We start from the raw sequence: 22399 nt of genomic DNA on the forward strand, positions 1-22399 counted from the left end.
ATTTTCTTGATACAATGTAAGATGCTGTCCAAACTCAGATAATAAACACAGAGAATATTCTACTATTTCATCCCCCTTTACTCAAAATTTGTTTTGAAATTTTGATTAAAATTATCATTCTTGGGCGCTTGCCTGCAAAGCCTAAGAACCCCAACGTCCACATAATACAGATGCAAAATGTGGCACATGCAAATTTCATTTGCACTGGCTAGGGGCCCTGGCGTGTCCATTCTCTCTGTCTATGTGCCTCTTTCTCTCAAATTTTTTTTTTAAGTTTTTCGAGGTAGGGTTTCACTCTAGCTCAGGATGACCTGGAATTAACTACGTAATTTCAGAGTGGCCTCGAACTCATAGCAATCCTCCTACCTCTGCCTCCGGAGTGCTGGGATTAAAGGTGTGCACTAACATGCCTGGCTCAAATAATATTTTTTTTAATTATCATTCTTGGGCTGGAGAGATGGCTCAACAGTTAAGATGCTTGCCTGCAGAGCCTAATGAACTGAGTTTGATTCCCCACCACCCAAATAAAGCCAGATGAACAAAATGGTACATGTGTCTAGAGTTCATTGTAGCAGTTAGAGGCCCTAGTGTGACCACTCTCTGTGTCTGTCTCTCTCTGCTGACAAATAAATGAATAAAATACATTTTTTTAAATTATCATTCTTTTAGCAAGTGTGTTCAATTCCTGACAAGGTAAAAAAAAAAAAAACAACAAAAAATCTTTCTTTACAGATTTATATGAAAGGGTTAGGTATAACTGCTATCCATCTAAGCAAAAATACTAATAACTTACCCAAAAAGAACAGAAGAATGGATATACAGATAGTCAAACAGTAAACTTGCTTTTTATAAAAATAAGATTCTTAAAGTTGACAAGTAAAAACTCAAATTATGTGAATGTCTGTATGAATGCTTAAAAAAATATATACATTTGGCATACATTAATATACAGGGTTTCCTTTCTTTTCTCTTCAGATTTAGTGTTTTGTTATATCTCCAAGACCTTGGGAAACCACCCAGTTTTTTTGATGTTGTTTGTTTGTTTGTTTATTTATTTATTTGCGAGCGACAGACACAGAGAGAAAGACAGATAGAGGGAGAGAGAGAATGGGCGCGCCAGGGCTTCCAGCCTCTGCAAACGAACTCCAGACGCGTGCGCCCCCTTGTGCATCTGGCTAACGTAGGACCTGGGGAACTGAGCCTCGAACCGGGGTCCTTAGGCTTCACAGGCAAGCGCTTAACCGCTAAGCCATCTCTCCAGCCCTTGTTGTTGTTTTTTTTCATCATACCCACCTCTTATAGTAGCTCTCACTGCCAAATAATCTTAGAAGCATTGTTTTGCTCAAATCCAAATTCCATGCATTACAATGAAATTGACACGATTAAATCAGAAGCTATTCATGGCATACCACTGGTCCACTGGATTCCCAAAAAAGATAAATACTAATACTTCCAAAATCCTTGCCCAGCAACATGGTCCATAAATGATTCTCTTTCTTGCTAAGGATTATGTCTCACCTGAAATTTTTTTTTGTTTTGTTTTGTTTTTGTTTTTTGAGGTAGGCTCTCACTCTGGCTCAGGCTGACCTGCAATTAACTATGTAGTATCAGGGTGGCCTCGAACTCATGGAGATCTTCCTACCTCTGCCTCCAAAGTGCTGGGATTAAAGGCGTGCACCACCACACCGGGCCTCACCTGAATCTTTTAACCCATGTCTGGCGCTGCCAAGCACAAACTGCAGCCTGCAGTAGATGGGCCTGCGAAGGCTAAGGACCCCCTTGGCTACAGGAGGCCACACTCCCTTTCCAAGCCCAGCACACCTGAATTTAGGCTTTGCCCTGTGACCTTTGGCCAGTTGCCTAGGAAATTCCTTATATGGTATCAACCAGCAACCTTTGCACAGCCCATACCCCTGTACCCTATACCTTCTCCCTATCATTGCTTACTGCTGGAACTTTGTATATCCAATTCCTTCAGGACCCTCTCCCATCCTCAACTGCTTATAAACCCATTTCCCTATTAATTGAACCAAGCTGTTCACAGAGACTGTCTCCCAAAAGTGATTCTTTTGTCTTTGCGCTCACCATGGTTGTTTGGACGCCTGTGGAGAACCACAGCTGGCCCTGAAGATCCAGGGACCCACAAACCCAGATTTTTCCTAATACAATCATGTTCACCATCCAGATTGATGCAAAAAGCAGAAAAAAATAAGCTGAAGAGATGGTTCAGCGGTTAAGGCACTTGCCTGCAAAGCCGAACAACATGGATTCAATTCCCTAGTACCCATATAAAGCCTGATGCACAAAGTGGTAAATGCATCAGGAGTTCCATTGCAGGAGACAGAAACCACAGCATACCCCATTCTCTCCCTCCATCCATTATCACCCTCCGCCACTCTCTCCTGGCAAAGAAATATTTTGTTTTGTTTGTTTTTTTGAGGTAGGGTTTCACTGTAGTCCAGACTGACCTGGAATTCACTATGTAGTCTCAGGGTGGCCTTCAATTTATGGTGATCCTACCTCTGCCTCCCAGTGCTGGGATTAAAGGCGTGTACCACTACGCCCAGCTTTTTTTTTTTTTTTTTTTTTGGTTTTGTTTTTTAAGAAATAAAAATATGTTTAAAGAGGGAAGTAACACTAACAAGAACAAATAAATCAATGAACAAATAAAAATAAATAAATACATCCTTGTGCTTTTGTGACTATCACAGGAAACATTTTGGGATGTATTAACTTAACAGACCAGGAGCTTCCACTAATCCAAACTCTAAGAATGTCATCAGAGAGTATCTGATACCTCTAATGGAGATTAGGAGCTTAAAAACTTAGACAGGAGCTAAAACCAGTGTTCATACACAATTATTCATACCTCTCCTTTTCCCTACCCTAAATGTAAAGCTCATTGAGACTCATATTTATGGTTATTGGACATCTTTGTCAGTTCATTTTCCTAATACCCATTACGTTCCCTGCTATTTGCTATAAATCAGCTCTTTAATTGTCACATTAGGACAGGAGGCCTTGTTTAATGGGGCAGCTGGAGCTGAGACTTCTACCCTAAAACTTTGGTCTCACTGCAACTTTTATTTAGGTGATTACTCATTCATGTATTACTGATTCTAGTACATAAAAATAAACAAGCTTCCCAGTACTGGGGAGGCAGAGGTAGGAGGATCAACATGAGTCCAAGGCCACCCTGAGACTACATAGTGAATTACAGGTCAACCTGGGCTATGGTGAGACCCTACCTCAAAAAACCAAAAAAAATAAAATAAACTTAAAAAAAAACTAAGCAAGTGATATCTTACACACTAAGAGTTTACATGGAAATACCCTTTTGCCCTGTAACTTTAGGTTCCTTTCATTAAAACACAATTACCAGGACAGGAGATGGTCCAATAGTTAAAGGTGCTTGCCTGCAAAGCCTGATAACCCAGGTTTAATTCCCAAGTACCCACAGAAATCCAGATGTACAAAGTGGCACAGGAACCTGGAGTTTTCTCCTGCCACTCTTTCATTCTTATATTCATTCTCTCTCTCCATCTCCCACCTCTCTCTGCTCATAATTTTTTGTTTGTTTTCTTTTTCAAGGTAGGTAGGGTCTCACTCTAGCCCAGGCTGACTTGGAATTCACTACGTAGTCTCAGGGTGGCCTCAAACGCACCGCAACCCTCCTACCTCTGCCTCCCGAGTGCTGGGATTAGAAGACATGTGCCACCACACATGTGTGATGAAAATATTTTTTAATTTTTTGTTCATTATTTATTTATTTATTTGAGAGTGACAGACACAAAGAGATAGGGGGAGGGAAGGAGGAAAGAGGGAGAGGGAGAGAGACATTGGGCATGCCAGGGCCTCCAGCCACTGCAAACAAACTCCAGACACGCGCACCCCCTTGTGCATCTGGCTAACATGGGTCCTGGGGAATCAAGCCTCAAACCAGGGTCCTTTGGCTTCACAGGCAAGTGCTTAACCGCCAAGCCATCTCTCAAGCCCAAAAAAACATTTTTTAAAACAAACAATTATCAGGGGGCGGAAATAATGTCAGAGCCACATGTTGGGTCATGATATGCAGAGACACTTATCCTACCCATAACTGAGGGCTAACTCCACAAAGCATGACCCGTATACCTCAACAAGGAGAGGCTAAGGGGAGGGGGCAAGTCACGGATGAGCCTAATAATGGCACCAAACTGACTGTATTTGCTGATTACAAAACTAATTAATAAAAAAGAGTTAAAAAATTAAAAAAGAAACAATTATCAACTCTATAAAAGGTAATTTGCAAAATACATTTAGTGTCTAAGCAGAACTTGTAGAAACTTTATCATGGGAATGTTTATAATGAGAATAAAGAAATGATGTCAGGTACAGATAAAACAAATTGTCAAAAGATTACTTATCATATTACTATTGCTTTACATTTTTCTAGTCTTCCTTGAGTTTAAAAATGATGAGGATTGACCAATATTTTCTATAAAGTACAAAATAAGGCATGTTTAGATACTGAAGTATTTATTCTACATTTCTAAATATGTATGTGTACATGTGAATTCATGTACATTTATGCATATGGAGGCCAAAGGACAACCTTGGGCGTAGACTTTCTAACAGAGGTAATTGTTCTCATCTTGAGGGAAGTCCATCATGCCAGTAGTCCCTGCTGTTCATAGTGAATACAGGTTTAACACAATGACTTATTTTGCTATAGACAGCCTTAAAGAAGGATGAGATGGTGAGGTACCACTGGTTTATAAAATAGCATTTCTTGCCAGGCATGATGGCTCATGACTTTTATACTACCATTCAGGGGGCAGAGGTAGAGGGATTGCCATGAGTTTAAGGCTACCGTGGGACTATACAGTGAATTTCAGGTCAGCCTGGACTAAAGTGAGACCCTACATTGGTGCAGTTCAAAGTCATTCTCTTAAAGTGTTTCTCATTGTACCTTTATTACCATGGTATTTAAGAGTTTTGTTCAGCTTTACTTTCTATAGCTTATAAAATGAAAATTGGAGTTTATTTCCTATAGTTTGTATAATAAAAACATACATATTAAAAAAAAAACTAGCATACTAGCATTTCTTGAATGATAGGTACTTGCAAGGTAAGCAAATGACCCAAAGTAAACGAGTATTGTAGTCAGGTTTGCATAGCTGGCAGAAATCATCTGACCAAGAGCAGTTTGGCGTTGGGGAGGGGGGTTACTTTGGCTTACAGACTTGAGGGGTAAGGGAAAATGATGGCATGAGTAGTGGTAGAAATCACCTCCTTACCAAAATCAGAAGGACAACAGCAACAGGACAGTATGCCAAACCCTGCCAAGGAGAAACTGGCTATAATATCCATAACCCCAACCCCAACAATACACTGCCTCCAGAAGGCTTTAATTCTTAAATCTCCATCAGTTGGGAACCTAGCATTCAGGCCACCTAAGTTCATGGAGGACACCTGAATCAAACCACCACCACAGGGAGAAATGTGAAATGAAGGCAGAGATGCTAGACTTTCATCCTATTCTTAGTCACTTACTGGCTTGTTGGGGGTGGGCTTACGGGTATTAAAGCCAGTTTCCCCATGCCAGTGTTTGGCACACCCTCCTGTTGCTGTGGTCCACCTTATGTTGGCCAGGGGGTGATGTCCGCCCTCTGCTCATGCCATCCTTTTCCCCGCCATCGTGGAGCTTCCCCTTGAGCCTATAAGCCAAAATAAATCTCTTTTTCCCAGAAGCTGTTCTTGGTTGGGTGATTTCTACCAGCAATGCTAACTGAACTGCAACAGTAAAGTGGTACCGAAGAGTGGGATTGCTGCTAGACACGTGACTGTGTGGCTTTGGCCTCTTGGAGCTGATTTTCAAGAGGAACATTGGAGGCTGTGCAGTGCTGTAAGTACAGCTTGATGGACTATTCTGGTCTGAGCTGCAAGACCTGAATGCAGTAAGAACTATGGACTGTGAGGTTTGGCTTATGAGGGTGAGAAAGAGCTTTGCTTGGACTGGACTAGCAGTTTGTGTGAGAAGCTTGCTCTTATGCCCATGTCCTGAGAAGTTGTAAAGGGTTGCTTTGCGTAGAAATGAACTGGTGCGAGCAGAGGGATATGGCACAGAAATAAAAACCTTTGGGTGAACTGTTGCCTGTTCAGCTGCAACTGAGAGATTACAACCTTTGAGACTGGGCTAGCTGACCTGCGCTGGGGCAACAAGAGAATGTAGACTCTTTTGAAGGGGCCTGGGTTCTCAAGGAGTGTCCTGTTCTTCAAAGTCTGCTTTATTCCCCCCTGGATTAACAAACTGGCACCCTACCTGGTATCCTGGAGTATAAGAAATGCTGGAAAGAGGGTCATTGAGTTTGCAACACGGTCTTGTGTTTTGGAAATGGCCATGGGCAGTGTAAAGCAGGTTTGCTGGTTGCCTGCATAGAGACCCCATGGGGCAATGAGGATGAACCGTGGCTTGCAGTAGAGACCCAATGGAGATGCTGGGACCATGAGATGGCTGCTGAGGAGCTGCCGGCCCCAATGCAGTTTTCCAGGACTGTGAGTAGCCTAGCTGGAGGGGCAGAATTGGAATGCCAGAGACTTGTTGCTGGTTAGAATTATCGGACTTGGAGATTTGTCACTGGCTAGAGTTGTTGGACTTTAAGCTACAGATGTTTGCCCTGGTTGTTTTAAATCTTGTAATGGTTGAATGTTTCTTTGCTATGCCCAATGCCATCTTTTGCAGTGTGAATATTCTGTGCCATTATGGGTTTTTTTGAGGTTATTCTTTGGTATTATGGCTCAGTTAAAAGATCTTGGACTATGGGGATATATGAACATCATTGGGATTGATAAAAAACTATGGGAACTTTTAAAGTCAGACTGAATGCATTGTATTTTACAACATGTATGGATATCAGTTTATGGGGGCCAGGGGCAGAATGTGGTGGCCTGAGTCAGGTATCCCCCATAAACTTAGGTGTTCTGAATGTTCCCAGCTGATGGAGATTTGGGAATTAATGCCTCCTAGAGGGAGTGTATTGTTGGGGGCAGGCTTATGGGTGTTAAAGTCAGTTTCCCCATGCCAGTGTTTGGCACACTCTCCTGTTGCTATGGTCCACCTTATGTTGGCCAGGGGGTGATGTCCACCCTCTGCTCATGCCATCCTTTTCCCCTGCCATTGTGGAGCTTCCCCTTGAGCCTGTAAGCCAAACTAAATCTCTTTTTCCCAGAAGCTGCTCTTGGTTGGGTGATTTCTACCAGCAATGTGAACTGGACTGCAACATGGCTCAACTGAGGAGTCAATGCTTTCTAACAAAAGCAGTTGATATTGCCTGCTATAGTAGTTTTCACATCAGATACCAAATACAAATGTTAGCATATGTAGTTTAAAAATGAAGACACATGAAAAAGATTTTTCTTCTACTACTGAAAAGTACCTGGTAAGTTCATTAAATGAATTTTATGAATGAAATACAACTGTGTAACACGTGAATAAAACATTCTGTACAGTTCACCAATTATTCTTGGGAAGGTATCCTGTACAGACTGCAATTATCCTATGGTCTATTTTCCAATCTTCCAAACAAATGCCACACTAAAATATTTTACCTGCCATCCTGAAGCTGTGTACAATGGTCATGGCAAAAGAAAAAAGATCATACATGTATATACTAATAAAGTCATCTAAAATGATTTCTGTAGTAGTATTTCTCCATTAGTATCTTACATTTAAATTTGTTTTCATGGGCTGGAGAGATAGCTTAGCAGTTAACGTGCTTGTCTGCAAAGTCAAAGGATCCATGTTTTAAGGCATTTGCCTGGGAAGCCAAAGAACCAGGGTTCAATTCCCAAAGACAGAAGCACAAAGTGGCACATATATCTGAAGTTCATGTGCAGTGGGCTGAAGGCCCTGGCATGCCTATTGTCTCCCTTCCCTCTTTCTATCTCTCTCAAATAAACTAAATCAAATCAAAATTTTTAATTGTTCAAAATTCCCAAGCCTTATCTGAGCTTTAAAACTGTCTCTTAGCAGTGGCTCCTGGAATCTTGTGCACTTTATGACCCACTTCCACATTTTTTTCATGCTTCTAAAAACATCACCAGGTGTGAAACAGAATAGCCATTTGTTAAATCCAAGGGGAAATATATCTTGACTTGAACAGTCTTCTTCAAATTTTCCCTTTAAGTCATTTCCTTTCAAAAGAATTTATATTCCTACTCATTTGGCCTTTCTTGGACACATAGACCTCATCTTTAGGCATCTTACCCACTGATTCAAGGCAAAGCAGTTGACCCACGTTTAATGGTGGTAGTCTGTTTAATAGTAGCTTTACCACCCTGAAACCAGTATCTGTGCAAGTAAATTTAAACTTGTTTCAATTTTGTCTGGAATAAATCATACATCTTTCAGTCTTGTAACTTCAGCCAAGCATAAATTACTTTTAAATTAAATCAAGTTCAAATTCTTAGAGCATAGGTAGAGGAATGCAGCCAGCCTTTATGCCAGTAGTCCAGTTCCAACAGAGGTCCCCTCTATCTCTCTCCTTCTTTGAAAGTTCGTAAGCCAAGTCTCCACACATAATTCTCTCTGCACTTAGCATTTTCAACCTCTCATCAGAATAACCCATAAAATTTGCCTTATCGCACTATCAGACTTCTCCAGCCCCAAGTATTTCCAAAAGAACAAATTCCACATAATCAGACTCATCACAGTTAACACCTCACTCCAGGTACCAAATTAACTGTTGCAGTCACCTCCATGTAGCTAGGATGAACATCCACCCAGACAGTTTATGGGAGGAAGGGGTTTATTTCAGACTTACAGAGTCCAGGGGACTACCATGGAGTGGAAGAAGCCAGCTTTTGTTTATAGATCCAAGCTGAGAGAGAAACCACCAACAGCCAGCACCACGAAACTGCCAGCACCAGTAACAGAACTCAAAATTGCTCTCTCCATAGCTTTGGGCTGGAAATCAGATACACCCCCAAACACACCTTAAGGCTGAATGCCAGGATCTGCTCCCAATGACATGCTACTCAAGCAGGGATCTGTCTGCTGTGGGCTGAAGTTCCAACATTAATTTTCATAAAACATATGAGTTGATGGGACATATATTTACACTATTATATTCAAAACTACCACAGTTAGCTAGCCAGAAAACCCTACAGATCCTCCTGCCTTCTCCTCCCCAGCAATACAGTTACCAGTGTGTACAACCATGCCCAGGTTTTAAAAATGTGCTGGGGATCTGAAGTCAGTTTCTCATACCTGCATAACAAGCACTTAACATGAGCCACCACCACACACCTTGTGCATTTTAAAAAGTTACCGAGGGCTGGAGATGGCTTAGCAGTTAAGGCACTCGCCTGCAAAGCCTAACAACCTGAGTTTGATTCCCCAGTACCCACATAAAGCCAGATACACAAAGTGGCACATGCATCTGGAGTTTGTCTGCAATGGCTAGATGCCCTGGTATGCCCACTCTCTCTCTTCTCTCTAGCTCTCTCTGCTTGTAAATAAAAAAATAAGTGGCAGAAACTTTTAAAAAAATCTAGTAACTCAAAATATGAATAATTCAATGTATCACAGGTGTGCTCAAAAATGACATCAATTAATTTGAAAGTACTAGCCTAATTACCATTTAATGTCAATAAAGTATTTTCAGTATCAATTTATCTAAATGGTTTATTTACTTATTTTTGCTATTTTGTTTTTGCAGTGCTGAGGATTGAAATCACAGCTTTGTACAAGCTAGGCAAGTTCTCTATCACTGATGTTAGTCCTATAATTGAATCAGCTGTTTATGTATCTAAAGAAATACATTCTACCTATCTACAAAGGAATTAGGCATAGCAACAAGTTAAGCTACTTCTTTTATTTTTTAAAAAAATATTAGTATGTAATATTAGTATGTAGCCCAAACTAGCCTCATGATCTTCCTGCCACAGCCTCCAGAGTGCTGGGATAATAAGCATGTGCCAAAAAAAACCATGTGCCATTAAAAGTTTCTTTTCCTGTTATTCACAAACTTTTACAGGAAAAAAAAAATCATGCAAAAGTTTTAATAGCTACAAATTTACTACTAGAATGAGTAGAATCCACTCCATCTATTTGTAAGCAACGCTAAGGGCACTATAAACTATTTTGGATAGCATGTTAGGATACACTGTAAAAATCGTGCAATCACATGAGAAAGAGTATGGATTTTTTACATAGAAACTAGAAGCCATCCACAGAATGGAAGAAAAAACTCATATTTAGTAGTAATATGCTAGGAATTTAATTTCAGAATATTTATAGCAACAAATGCAAGACAGGAAAAAAAAACTGTAAAAGCCAGGAGTGGTAGCACATACCTTTAATCCCAGCACTTGGGGAAGCAGAAGTACGAAAATTGCCATGAGTTTGAGGCCACCCTGAGACTACATCGTGAATTCCAAGTCAGCCTGAGCTAGAGTGAGACCCTACCTCAAAAAACAAGAACAAAAACAAAACTGCAGACAACTGAACCATCTACCTAAAAGTACCACACTTAGGAAAATAAATGATTACAGGATCAACAATTTCCAGAATTCACTACTTGTAGGTGGTTATAAAAGGCCAGATCAATTCTTTGAAATTATAATATATAAAAAGTTAAAATTGCTTGGTCATAATGTCTTCATTTCATCTCACATACTAGTATAAAAATGTAAATGAAAAACGATTCAACAGTGAAATAATTAAATTTTATGACATTACTTTCTCCAATTAAAACAGAAGATCTTAAACAGATTTTTTATATTTATAGGTACTTCAAATAAGCAGGTCGTCAACTTAGTCACAATAAAGGAGCACTCCAAATTCTCAACTAAGAAATGAGTTTCTAATTGAAAGGTCAGTCCAGACCAGAAGCAAGAGTTAGTAGTCAGTTGTTGAAAATAAACATGGGAACAGTCACTCACAGAAGAACACGAGAAGCAGGAAAGACAAGAAGAACAACACTAAAAGAAACATCCATCAAGAAAAAGACCTGGAAAAGAAACCAAAACCTAGAATTAACGATCAAATGAGGTTTGGCAGAATTGCAGGGTGGGGAGAAGATGAATTAAGGAGACAATCCAATGAATACTAAGACAAAGAAAAACACAATCATTTGAATGCAAGAATTATATAAAATTTTGAAAATTCAGTTAAGATTTAAAGCATTTTATGAACACTTTGAAATTAAAACAGCACATTAAAGCTCAGACAACCATAGTCATTAAAAGTGTTTCCAACATGCATCTGAACACCAAAATATAGTATTTAATTAAATATATTAGCATTTTCATATGAACAAAATATTCAGATCTTTGGTCATAAAATTAAAGGACATACTAAACATTAATGAACTAAAAGAAAATTTATAAAATAATACAAAACGTTTCTATCTATATTAAAGAAGAATAGCCAAGGACTAGAGATGGCTTAACAGTTAAGATGCTGGCTTGCAAACTTAAGGACCTATCGTTGATTTTCCATAGCCCACATAAGCTAATCACACAAAGGGGAATCAAGCGCAAGGTCACACATGCCCAGTAGGTGGTGCAAGCATCTTGAGTTAGATTGCAATGACTGGGCCCTGGAGTGCCACTCTTCTCTCTCTCTCCAAAAGAAAAAAGAAGAGATTGAGAGGGGGAGGGAATATGATGGAGAGTGGAGTTTCAAATGAAAATGGGAAGGGGGAGGGAATTACCATGGTGTATTATTTACAATTATGGAAGTTGTCAATAATATATATACATATATATGTATATATGTGTGTTTGTGTGTGTATATATGTGTATGCATATGTGTGTGTAAAATAGAAGAAAAAAAGCTAGGCATGGTGGAGCACGCATTTAATCCCAACACTCACGAGGCAGAGGTAGGAGGATCGCTGTGAGTTTTGAGGGCAGCATGGGACTACATACTGAACTCAAGTACAGCCTGGACTAGAGAGAAACCTTATCTTAGAGGGAAAGAAAAAATAGCCTATCCTGGCATGGTGGCACACATCTTTAATCCTAGCAGAAAGTGACAGAGGTAGGAGGATCACTGTAAATTCGAGGTCAGTCTAAGACTACATAGTGAATTCCAGGATAGCCTGAGCTAAAGAAAGACCCTAAATGTAGGCTGAGAAATCAAAAAAAAAAATTTTTTTTTTTTTTTGGTTTTTCGAGGTAGGGTGTCACCCTGGTCCAGGCTGACCTGGAATTAACTCTGTCATCTCAGGGTGGCCTTGAACTCATGGCAATCCTCCTACCTCTACCTCCTGAGTGCTGGCATTAAAGGCGTGCGCCATCACGCCTGGCTAGAGAAATCAAAATTTAAGTGATGAAATATGTTTAGTATTAGTATCAATTATATTAAAATCAAATAATTAAAGTTGGCCAGAACACAAAAATTGGAATTAAAAAGCTATAGTTAGTGTACCCCAAAGAAAATATAAATTATAAGAAACTTAAATTCTTTTATGCAACTTTGGGAGCCATATGTAGTCATAGCATTATCCATGGAACTATAATTAAGGAAATATATAAAATCTGATTTAAATTGCATATAAATATTATAGCATTAACAAAATATCTACTTTCCACTACTCTTGCATTAATACTGAAACACGGAGACAAAGTCATGTCAAATTTATTATTACAAAAGATAATCTACTTTCTAGATAACTCCTGACACACGTGCCAACAATATATCTTTGTCTATATTTCTATTAGGAGTAAGTCTCAGGAGTTCTGTGATCATGTGATTAACTATATGGTCATTGGTACACTGATGTTAAGGTAATGCTATACGTATTACTGAACTCTGTAAGACCTGGAATTGGGTTTTGAGTAAACCAGTGACTACTATCTAGTGAAATGCAAAACTAAATCGATTTGATTGTATATACACCAAAAGTACCAATGTAGTATGTCTAGTGCAACAGACTTTTAATTTAAAAAATATTAAGTTATATAAACTAAAAAATATTATAAATTTCCATGTATTAAAATTCCTTGATACCTGTTACTATATTCTGCTATAATTCATTTTCCTAAAGTACACTAAAATCTACATGGTGATTATGCTGATAAAAGATTAAGAATGGGCTGGAGGGCTGGAGAGATGGCTTAGCGGTTAAGCGCTTGCCTGTGAAGCCTAAGGACCCTGGTTCAAGGCTCGATTCCCCAGGACCCACGTTAGCCAGATGCACAAGGGGGCGCACACATCTGGAGTTCGTTAGCAGTGGCTGGAAGCCCTGGTGCGCCCTTTCTTTCTCTCTCTCTCTTTCTCTCTGTCACACTCAAATAAACAAATAAAAATGAAAAAAAATTAAAAAATTAAAAAAAAAGAATGGGCTGGAGAGATGGCTTAGTAGTTAAGGCACTTGCCTGCAAAGCCTAAGGACCCAGGTTCGATTCCCCAGGGCCCACAAAGGCTAAATGCACAAGGTGGCACATGCATCTGGAATTTGTTTGCAGTGGCTAGAGGCCCTGGTGTGGCCATTCTTTATCTCTCTCTCAAATAAATAAATAATTTTCTTGGTTTTTCATGGTAAAGTCTCACTCTAGACCAGGCTGACCTGGAATTCACCATGTAGTCTTAGGGTGGCCTCGAACTCATGGTGATCCTCCCATCTCTGCCTAATAAGTACTGGGATTAAAGGTGAGCACCACCACAACTGGCTCAATAAATAACTTTTTAAAAGATTAAAGATAAATTGTTATCCGTGTAATGAGACTAATAAATACCCTCTCATCTAGTCACTCTAAAGGCTACCCATCATTAAAAAAAAACAGACTGTATAATACAATAAAGGAAGCTATAACAATGAGTCCACACAACAAAACAGCACTGAGGAAAATACAAAACAGCATTCACATGTACACATAAACCTCCTCCCCAAAAAGAAAAATTTGAGTAAGTCGTATCAATTTTCCCATCAAAAAGAAGAAAGAAAGAAAGAAAGAAAAAAAGTCTTCTGGTAGACACCTGTAATCCAAGCATTTGAGAGGCAGAGGTAGGATCACTCTGAGTTTGAGGCCACCCTGAGACTGCAGAATAAATTCTAGAGACCCTACCCTCAAAAAAGAAAAAAAAAAAAAGGCCTACTACCTAGTTTGCTGCAACAAACAGGCCAAGACATTCTAATAGAAAGTTCTCTCTATTAAACATGACACAAACCTATAAGTAATACAGACAGAGGGAGAAAGGAAGAAAGAGAACATGCTACAAAGAATAAAAAAGAAGCAGTTGCTAGGAGAAATCTCAAGAAATGGCTATGTAATATGTTGAAAACAAATTAAAAAAATACTGTGTATTCTATTTAGTGAAGACTTCTTAGAAAAAAGTGAGAATGCAGGACTAATTTTAAAACTTGTATATATTATTATGTTAATATACTTGATATAAAGGCAGTAAGTATATGAGATTATTTTCAAAAGCTTAAAAGATATAAAAGGTCATATATCATTTGTATTTTATAGTCTCTTTAAAGTTTATAAAATCAAATATTCTCTTATTTATACTGCTCAGAGTGAAAAAGATATAGCCATCTGTTCCCTGAATTACAAAGATAATCAAGTTGAAAAAATTATAACAAGTCGGGGGCTGGAGAGATGGCTTAGCAGTTAAGCGCTTGCCTGTGAAGCCTAAGGACCCCGGTTTGAGGCTCGGTTCCCCAGGTCCCACGTTAGCCAGATGCACAAGGGGGCGCACACGTCTGGAGTTCGTTTGCAGAGGCTGGAAGCCCTGGCGCGCCCATTCTCTCTCTCTCCCTCTACCTGTCTTTCTCTCTGTGTCTGTCGCTCTCAAATAAATATATAAAATTTAAAAAAAATTATAACAAGTATAACCTCATACTCAGTATGCCATTCAAAATATAGAACACAGGAAATCCTGTTATATTGAAGTAGTACTACATTAATAATTTTTAAAACTACGTATTAAACTCCTAAAAACTCTATCAACTTTTTGAAGTAAATAAATATAACATTAATTTTACACACACATGCATGCGCGCACACACACCCCTAGTAGATGTAGAGAAAAGCTAACCTGACTAAGTTATCACTTCACAAGAAAACTTCTTTGCAGCTAAACATCTCTACTACAATATAAACATCACTAACTAAAGCAAAAATACCCAAAGGATTTGAAAGAAAAGGGATTCACTGAATATTTAAATAAACAAGTTTCTGTAATACTGAATGAAAATTACAGCAATGGACAATATTAAATAAATCAATGAATCTATAACCAGCTTTAAATTAACCATATTTAAATTAAACTGAGATCATAAATCAATAAGAAAAGTCATCATCTGTTGAGTACTATTTATGCTAAGCATTTTCTTCTGAGTACTAATAGGACACAACAGTCTCTCCATTAATCTTTAGGTGAACTATGATGTAACTTGTAAGATCTTTATTATAAAGTAGTATAATTGTGTGGCAAGGCTGAGACTCAAAGCTAAAAATGACATTTGTAATGCTTCCAAATGATTAACAGCTAGTAGGGGCTTTATTTAGTTCAGGGATTTTAAACTGATAGGGACTACAGGGACAGCATAAATAAATAAAGAGGGCCAGATAAAAGAACAGACAAAGTAGGGCTTCTAACAATCAAAATGAACAAAAGCAGCAACTGCTCAGGCCAATAAATTGGCTATCTCATGAGACCCTATACCCAATCCCCTATTGTGCCAGAGAGCTACTCAGAAGGATACTGTCCATACAAAAAGGTCTTCCTTGTAAATGTTGGTGAACAGGTGGAGAGATGGCTCAGCAGGTAAGTGGCTTCCCTGCAAAGCCTAATGATCATTGTTCAATTCCCCAGTACCCATGTCAAGCCAAATGCACAATGTGGTGCATGCATCGAGTTCATTTGCAGCAGCTAATGGCCCTGGGAGCACACCCCCTAAAAACCACATCTCCTTCGACTTGCAAATAAATTAAAATCTTAAAAAATGTTGGTAAGTAAAATAAAAGTTTAGGTTACAACAGACTCCTATTAACACATACTGGGATTGAATAAGTAAAATGACACACTGAATGACTATTAGTATGTGCTACAAGATACACGAGTCAATGTACTGGCATTTGTTAGCAAGCAGGCTCCATCTAACTCTGGGAAGACATTTTACTATAAATATGTTAGGTAGTTAAATAATAATCTAAAAGTCTTCTTTCAAACCTTTTACTTGTCATGCTCTTCCCTTCCTCAGAGCTTTTAATCTTTCTTTTTACTATTCCTAAAATGTACTTTACTACTACTTGCAAGTTCACTTATGCTTAAATCTCAGATCCATCTTCAAGCATATCCCCTCAGTAAAGTATCTGTTGACTCTCACAATAAATCTTTCAGGCTCTCATAGCTCAATGAACACTTGGAATACATTTGGTATGATCACAATTTCACAATCAAGTTACTTACTAAGGTGTCTCTCCTCCAACAGACCACAAATTAAGCCCACTGGATATAAAACAGAAGTCTGAGTTCAGTGAGAGACTGTCTCAAGGAAACTGGAAGAGCAATGGAGAAGGAGACCCAGTATATTTTTTCTGGCCTCTATATGATCACATTCATGTGCACTCATATTTGCATACACTATATATGCATACATACCACACACATAAAACACAGTCTAAAAACAAAATTGTCAATTTACTGCTTCAGTCTTAGGATAACTGATACTGAACTTGGAAGAAACATACATCAATGTTAATGTAGAATGAACCTAATTTCAATGAACTATAAGTACACTAAAACTTTGAAGAGCATTAGCAAAAACAAGTTATACCTATATTAGAATGAAGTTCTATGTGGGCAATTCTATGTGGGCAACAAAACCTTTTAATGCAGATTTAACTTATGTGTCTGTCTGGGTAGTACAAAAGAAACATTCTCAGGGCTGGAAGGATGTCTTAGTGGTTAAGACATTTACCTGCAAAGCCAAAGGACCCAGGTTGGATTCCCCAGGACCACATTACTAGATGCACGGGGGGAGGGGGAACGAGGGGAGTATGCGTCTGGAGTTCATTTGCAGTAGATTGAGGACCTGGCACGCCCATTCTCTCTCAATCTCTCTCTCAAATAAATAAATAACAATAAAAAATATTTGAAAAGAAACATTCTGAACCATAGTAAAAAGTAAAATGGTGTAACTCAAAACCTGTCATTGCAAAACAAAAAAGAAGGGGATATTGCTAAATTACAAGGCCAAAGTTGAGGAGCCATTGAAAGGAAACAAGAATATGAAAACGTCAAAGCTTTCAAATATAAATCTTTCTCTATTTTCTTTCTAAAAAATTAAATGCTGGGCTGGAGAGATGGCTTAGCGGTTAAGCGCTTGCCTGTGAAGCCTAAGGACCCCAGTTCGAGGCTCGGTTCCCCAGGTCCCACGTTAGCCAGATACACAAGGGGGCACAAGCGTCTGGAGTTCATTTGCAGAGGCTGGAAGCCCTGGCGCGCCCATTCTCTCTCTCCCTCTATCTGTCTTTCTCTCTGTGTCTGTCGCTCTCAAATAAATAAATAAATAATTTTAAAAATTAAATGCTTATTAGCCAGGTATGGTGGCACACAACTTTAATCTCTTTAATTTGGAGGCAGAAATAGGAGGATCTTCAAGAGTGCAAGGTCACCCTGAGACTACATAGTGAATCCCAGGAAAGCCTGAGCTAGAGTGAGATCCTACCTCAAATACCCAAACTACATAAAATAAATAAATAAATGTTTATAATTAATGGAAAAACATAGTAGTTTAAAAGTGTTTTGGGCTGGGGAGATGGTTTAGCAGTTAAGCATTTGCCTGTGAAACCTAAGGACCCGGATCGAGGCTCAATTCCCCTGTACCCATGTAAGCCAGATGCACAAGGTGGCACATGTATCTGGAGTTCAATTGTAGTAGTTGGAGGCCCTGATGTGCCCATTCTCTCTTTCTCAAATAAATGAATAAAAATATAAAAATAAACAAAAAAAAGCTGGGCGTGGTGGCATACACCTTTAATCTCAGCATTCAGGAAGCAGAGGTAGGAGGATTGCTGTAAGCTTGAGTTCAAGGCCACTCTGAGACTACATAGTGAATTTCAGGTCAACCTGGGCTAGAGTGAGACCCTACCTCGAAAACAAAAACCAAAAACAAGTGCTGGAGAGATAGCTTAGTGGTTAAGGCACTTCCCTGCAAAGCCAAAGGAACCAGGTTCAACTCCCCAGGACCCACATAGGCCAGATGCACAAGGGGTATAAGCATCTAGAGTTCCTTTGCATTGGCTGGAGGCCCTGGCATGCCCACTCTCTCTCTACCTGCTTATCTCTCTTTCTAAAATAAATAAAAATAATTTTAAAAAACATTTTATTTATATTTTTTAAATTTATTTATTTGCACATGGGTATGCCAAGGCCTCTTGCCTCTGCAAATGAAGGCCAGATACATATTGCACTTTTTACATCTGGATTTACATATGTGATGGAGAACTAAAGTCCAGCCCCAACAGCTGTGCAAGCAAGCACTTTTGACTACTGAGCCATCTCCCTAGTCCCTAAGTGTCTTTCAGAGCCAGTTGTGGTGGCTCATAACTTTAATACAATACTCTAATCCAGCACTTGGTAGGCTGAGGTAGGATCACTGTAAGTTTAAAAGTACTTTTTGGTATTGATTGATTGATTGATTGATTGATTTAAGAGAGAGAGAGATTGAATGGGCGCACCAGGGCCTCTGGCCACTGAAAACCAACTCCAGATGCATGCGACCCCTGGTACATCTGGCTAACATGGGTTCTGGGGAAATCAAACCTGGGTCCTTTGGCTTTGCAGGCAAAGGCCCTAACCACTAAGCTATCACTCCAGCCCTGAATGTACTTTTTAAATGCCTGAGACATTTCTATGACAGCTACACCTTTATGCCATTAGAGCTTTCTATTAAAATGTCTAGCTTTCCTGTCATAGTGAAAATACACATTTGAATTTATCTGATATACTTTAGAATTTGTTGAAATTTCTTAAATATTTTTGCTAGTGTTGCTTATAAAAAATTAAATAAAAAGCCAGGCATGGTATCACATGCCTTTAATCCCAGCACTTGGGAGGCAGAGGTAGGATTGCCATGAGTTCAAGGCCCTACCTCAATAAATAAATAAATACCCAGAAAAAAATAATAAAGGAGGTAGGGTCTCACTCTAGGCCAGGCTGACCTGGAATTCACTATGTAGTTTCAGGGTAGCCTTGAACACATGGAGATCCTCTTACCTCTGCCTCCCGAGTGCTGGGATTAAAGGCATGCACCACCACGCCTAGCTCATTTTTTTTTTTTTCCTGTTAAGGAACTCCAAACGCATGTGCCCTCTTGTGCATCTGGGTTACCTGGGTCGTTGGGGAATCAAACCAGGATCCTTTGGCTTTGCAGGCAGACACCTTAGCCAATAAGCCATCTCTCCAGCTCAAAAAAAAATGCAGTTTTAAAAATACTAAGCATGCTGGAGAGATGGCTTAGTGGTTAAGCGCTTGCCTGTGAAGCCTAAGGACCCCGGTTCGAGGCTTGATTCCCCAGGACTCATGTTAGCCAGATGCACAAAGGGACGCATGCATCTGGAGTTCGTTTGCAGGGGCTGGAGGCCCTGACACACCCATTCTCTCTCATGGCAAAGCATTTCAAAAGTAAAAACGACAAAACAACAATTAATAGCTACCTAAGGAAAACAACTTCAGCTTCCCAAATTTTCCCTTGCACAACAATCAGTAGACAAATTCTGTACCCAAGAAAATATCAATGACTAAATGAATCACGTAAGATTTACTTAAGTTAGCGGATACAACCATGAATTATACTGTGAAATCTGGAACAACCAGGCAGACTGCGTAAGATGAATATATCTAACCCCTTACCACTTTTGCTCTAGTCAAGTCAAGTGGAGATAGTGTTCATCTTGATAATGTCTCTGAGCCTCTAAGTCTTAACTCCAACTATGCTTTATAAGAACTGTTCTTTTGGAAGGATTCTGCTCAACTTTACCTCCTTAGAGAAAGGCTGCTTTGACTACTGTCACTAAGCAAGCAACATCTGTTTTCTAAGTCTTATAAACAAGTCTTACACAAGTATTCAATAAATATTTTGTTAAATAAGTTATTAAATCTAAATATGCTTTCATTAATACAAAAACAAATCTGTTGACCATTCAGAGCAAGACTATCAGCATAACATGTGATACTGAACCCCAATCTGAAGTTTAGAAAAATAAACAAAACTCGTAACTTTTCAATTAGATTCTTATGGCAAATTCCAAGTATAAAAGTGTATCTTAACACATAAATCACAGCAAAAATTATTCTGAATCATGTGTCATCTGTAAAGAGCTAATGAAACAAGAAATGAATGGTGACTTTGGTAGGCTTTAAGTATATAATGCATTTCCACAGTATTTTAAAGTATAAAGGATATAATACTCCAAAATATAAATGTTCTCTATCAATCTAAGTTATTCACTATATAATTACTAAGTGTTAAATAATGCTTGGTCGAACTACTTCTGAAGAGCTAAAACAATTTTAAAGGAGCCAGGTATATATGCACCTGTAGTCCCAACTACTTAGGAAGGCAAGTAAAGAGGAACACTTGTGCACAGGAGTCTTGAGTCCAACCTGCACAACACAGCAAGAATGAGAGAATAAGTGGAAGGAAAAGAGAACATACATAGAAGAGGGATGAGAGGGAAGAAATAAGGAGGAAAAGAGAAGGAGAAAGAAGCAAATGAATAAGTGACATAACTAGGAGTGAACCAAAGACTTTTTATATAATTATGGACATAAAAACATTTGGTTCTATTAAGTATGTTCTTTGTTAGCATTTCCAACCAGTACTCACTGACTAGCAGTGTTGTACAATGAACTTGTGCCAGTGATCATGTTAAGCAAGTGCCCTCATCACTGAACTATATCCCCATCCCTATTCTGATTCTCGGTGTACATGTGTACCATGTATGTGTGCATGAGGACTGAAAGTTGACATTGGGTGTCTTCCTCAATCCCTCCCCACTCTATTTACTAAGACGAGGTCTCTCACTTGAACCCAGAATTTACTGATTCAACTAGTCTAAGCTAGCCAGACTGCTCTTCCTGCTGGGATTACTGGAGGGCCACCCCACCTACACAACATTTACCTGCATATAATCAACGCACATCTCCAAACTTTGGACCTCATGCTTTCATGGCAAGTGCTTTATCAAATAAGCTATCTCCTAGCTCCAAGGTATTACATCTTAAAAAACTTAAGTTATATTAAAAAAATTTTCACTATGGACCATAGAAAATGTCTCAGAGGTTAAGGTGATTGCCTGCAAAGCCAAAGGACCCAGGTTCAATTCCCCAGAACCCATATAAGCCAGATGCATAAGATGGCACATATGTCTGGTGTTCGTTTGCAGCAACTTAAGACCCTGGCACAGCTAGTCTCTTTCTGTCTGCCTCTTCTTCTCTCAAATAACTAAAATATTTAAACTCAATGAATGAATTTAAACTCAATGGCTTTAAGTAATTCAGACAGTACTGTCCTAGTCCTGTTAGTCAAAACAGCTTTAAGTTACAAACTCAAACTCAGATTAGTAAAGAACAAAACAAAAATAAAAAAGGAGCAGAACACCTATGAATCAAATAAATACCTCACACAGATGTACCAGTAGTATTATCAGTCATTATAAAAATGCTTCAGAATTATGGTGGGTTGAATATGATCAAAATACTTTGTATTCATGTATGAAAATGTCACTAAAAATCCATTGTTATGTATAATTAGTATATGCTAATAAAAACTTAAATGTTTCAAATAGGAAATACTAGAAAACGAAAATCTTAACATCTGCTACTCACATAAAATGTCTGGAACAAAATAACTTACCGTCACAGATTTCAGTGTCATACCATGATAGGTGCCCATAGTATCAATTTTAAAGCCTTCGGTTTCTACAAAGAAAATGTGTTTGCTATTACATTTCATGGTAGCTAAGAAACTAAAAGTTATAATCTTCATTAAATCTGACCATCTAACAGTGTAACAAAGTTGTAAATCTAATACATATAACATTACATCATGTATTTCAAAAGACTAAAAACTTAAGACATTTGTCTTTAATATGTAATACATACAACAAAAAAAAAAAAACAAATACACAGAACCTAGTTGAAACCATCTCTGAGATTATGTTACAAAAATCAGTATATAACATCCTTTATAGCCCTCAATTTTAATATTCAGTGGTGTAGATAAGAAGTCCCTAAGTTATAAAAAGTTGTGTTCCAAACTTTTAGGTATACACTACACATTTTTGTAGAAATCAATGCTGTAAATAATGATGAGAGGTCAAGAACATAGTTCCAATATGTCCTGTTTATAAAGAATCACAGAGCTAATATCTTACACACTGCAGGCCATACATC

At 38.6% G+C, this 22399-nt stretch overlaps 1 protein-coding gene across 1 annotated transcript in view; it reads right to left on the minus strand.

Annotated features, from left to right (window-relative positions):
• The window catches only part of Cdc73 (cell division cycle 73), a 141405-nt gene that overhangs the window by 79749 nt on the left and 39257 nt on the right, over positions 1 to 22399 (minus strand). Inside the window, exon 10 of the mRNA XM_004659522.2 lies at positions 21861 to 21925. Coding sequence (XP_004659579.1) covers positions 21861 to 21925 — 65 coding nt within the window. The remainder of the gene's footprint in view (positions 1 to 21860; positions 21926 to 22399) is intronic.

Source organism: Jaculus jaculus, chromosome 1 (genome assembly GCF_020740685.1).
Source record: "Jaculus jaculus isolate mJacJac1 chromosome 1, mJacJac1.mat.Y.cur, whole genome shotgun sequence".
In the NCBI taxonomy this organism is placed as follows: Eukaryota; Metazoa; Chordata; class Mammalia; order Rodentia; family Dipodidae; genus Jaculus; species Jaculus jaculus.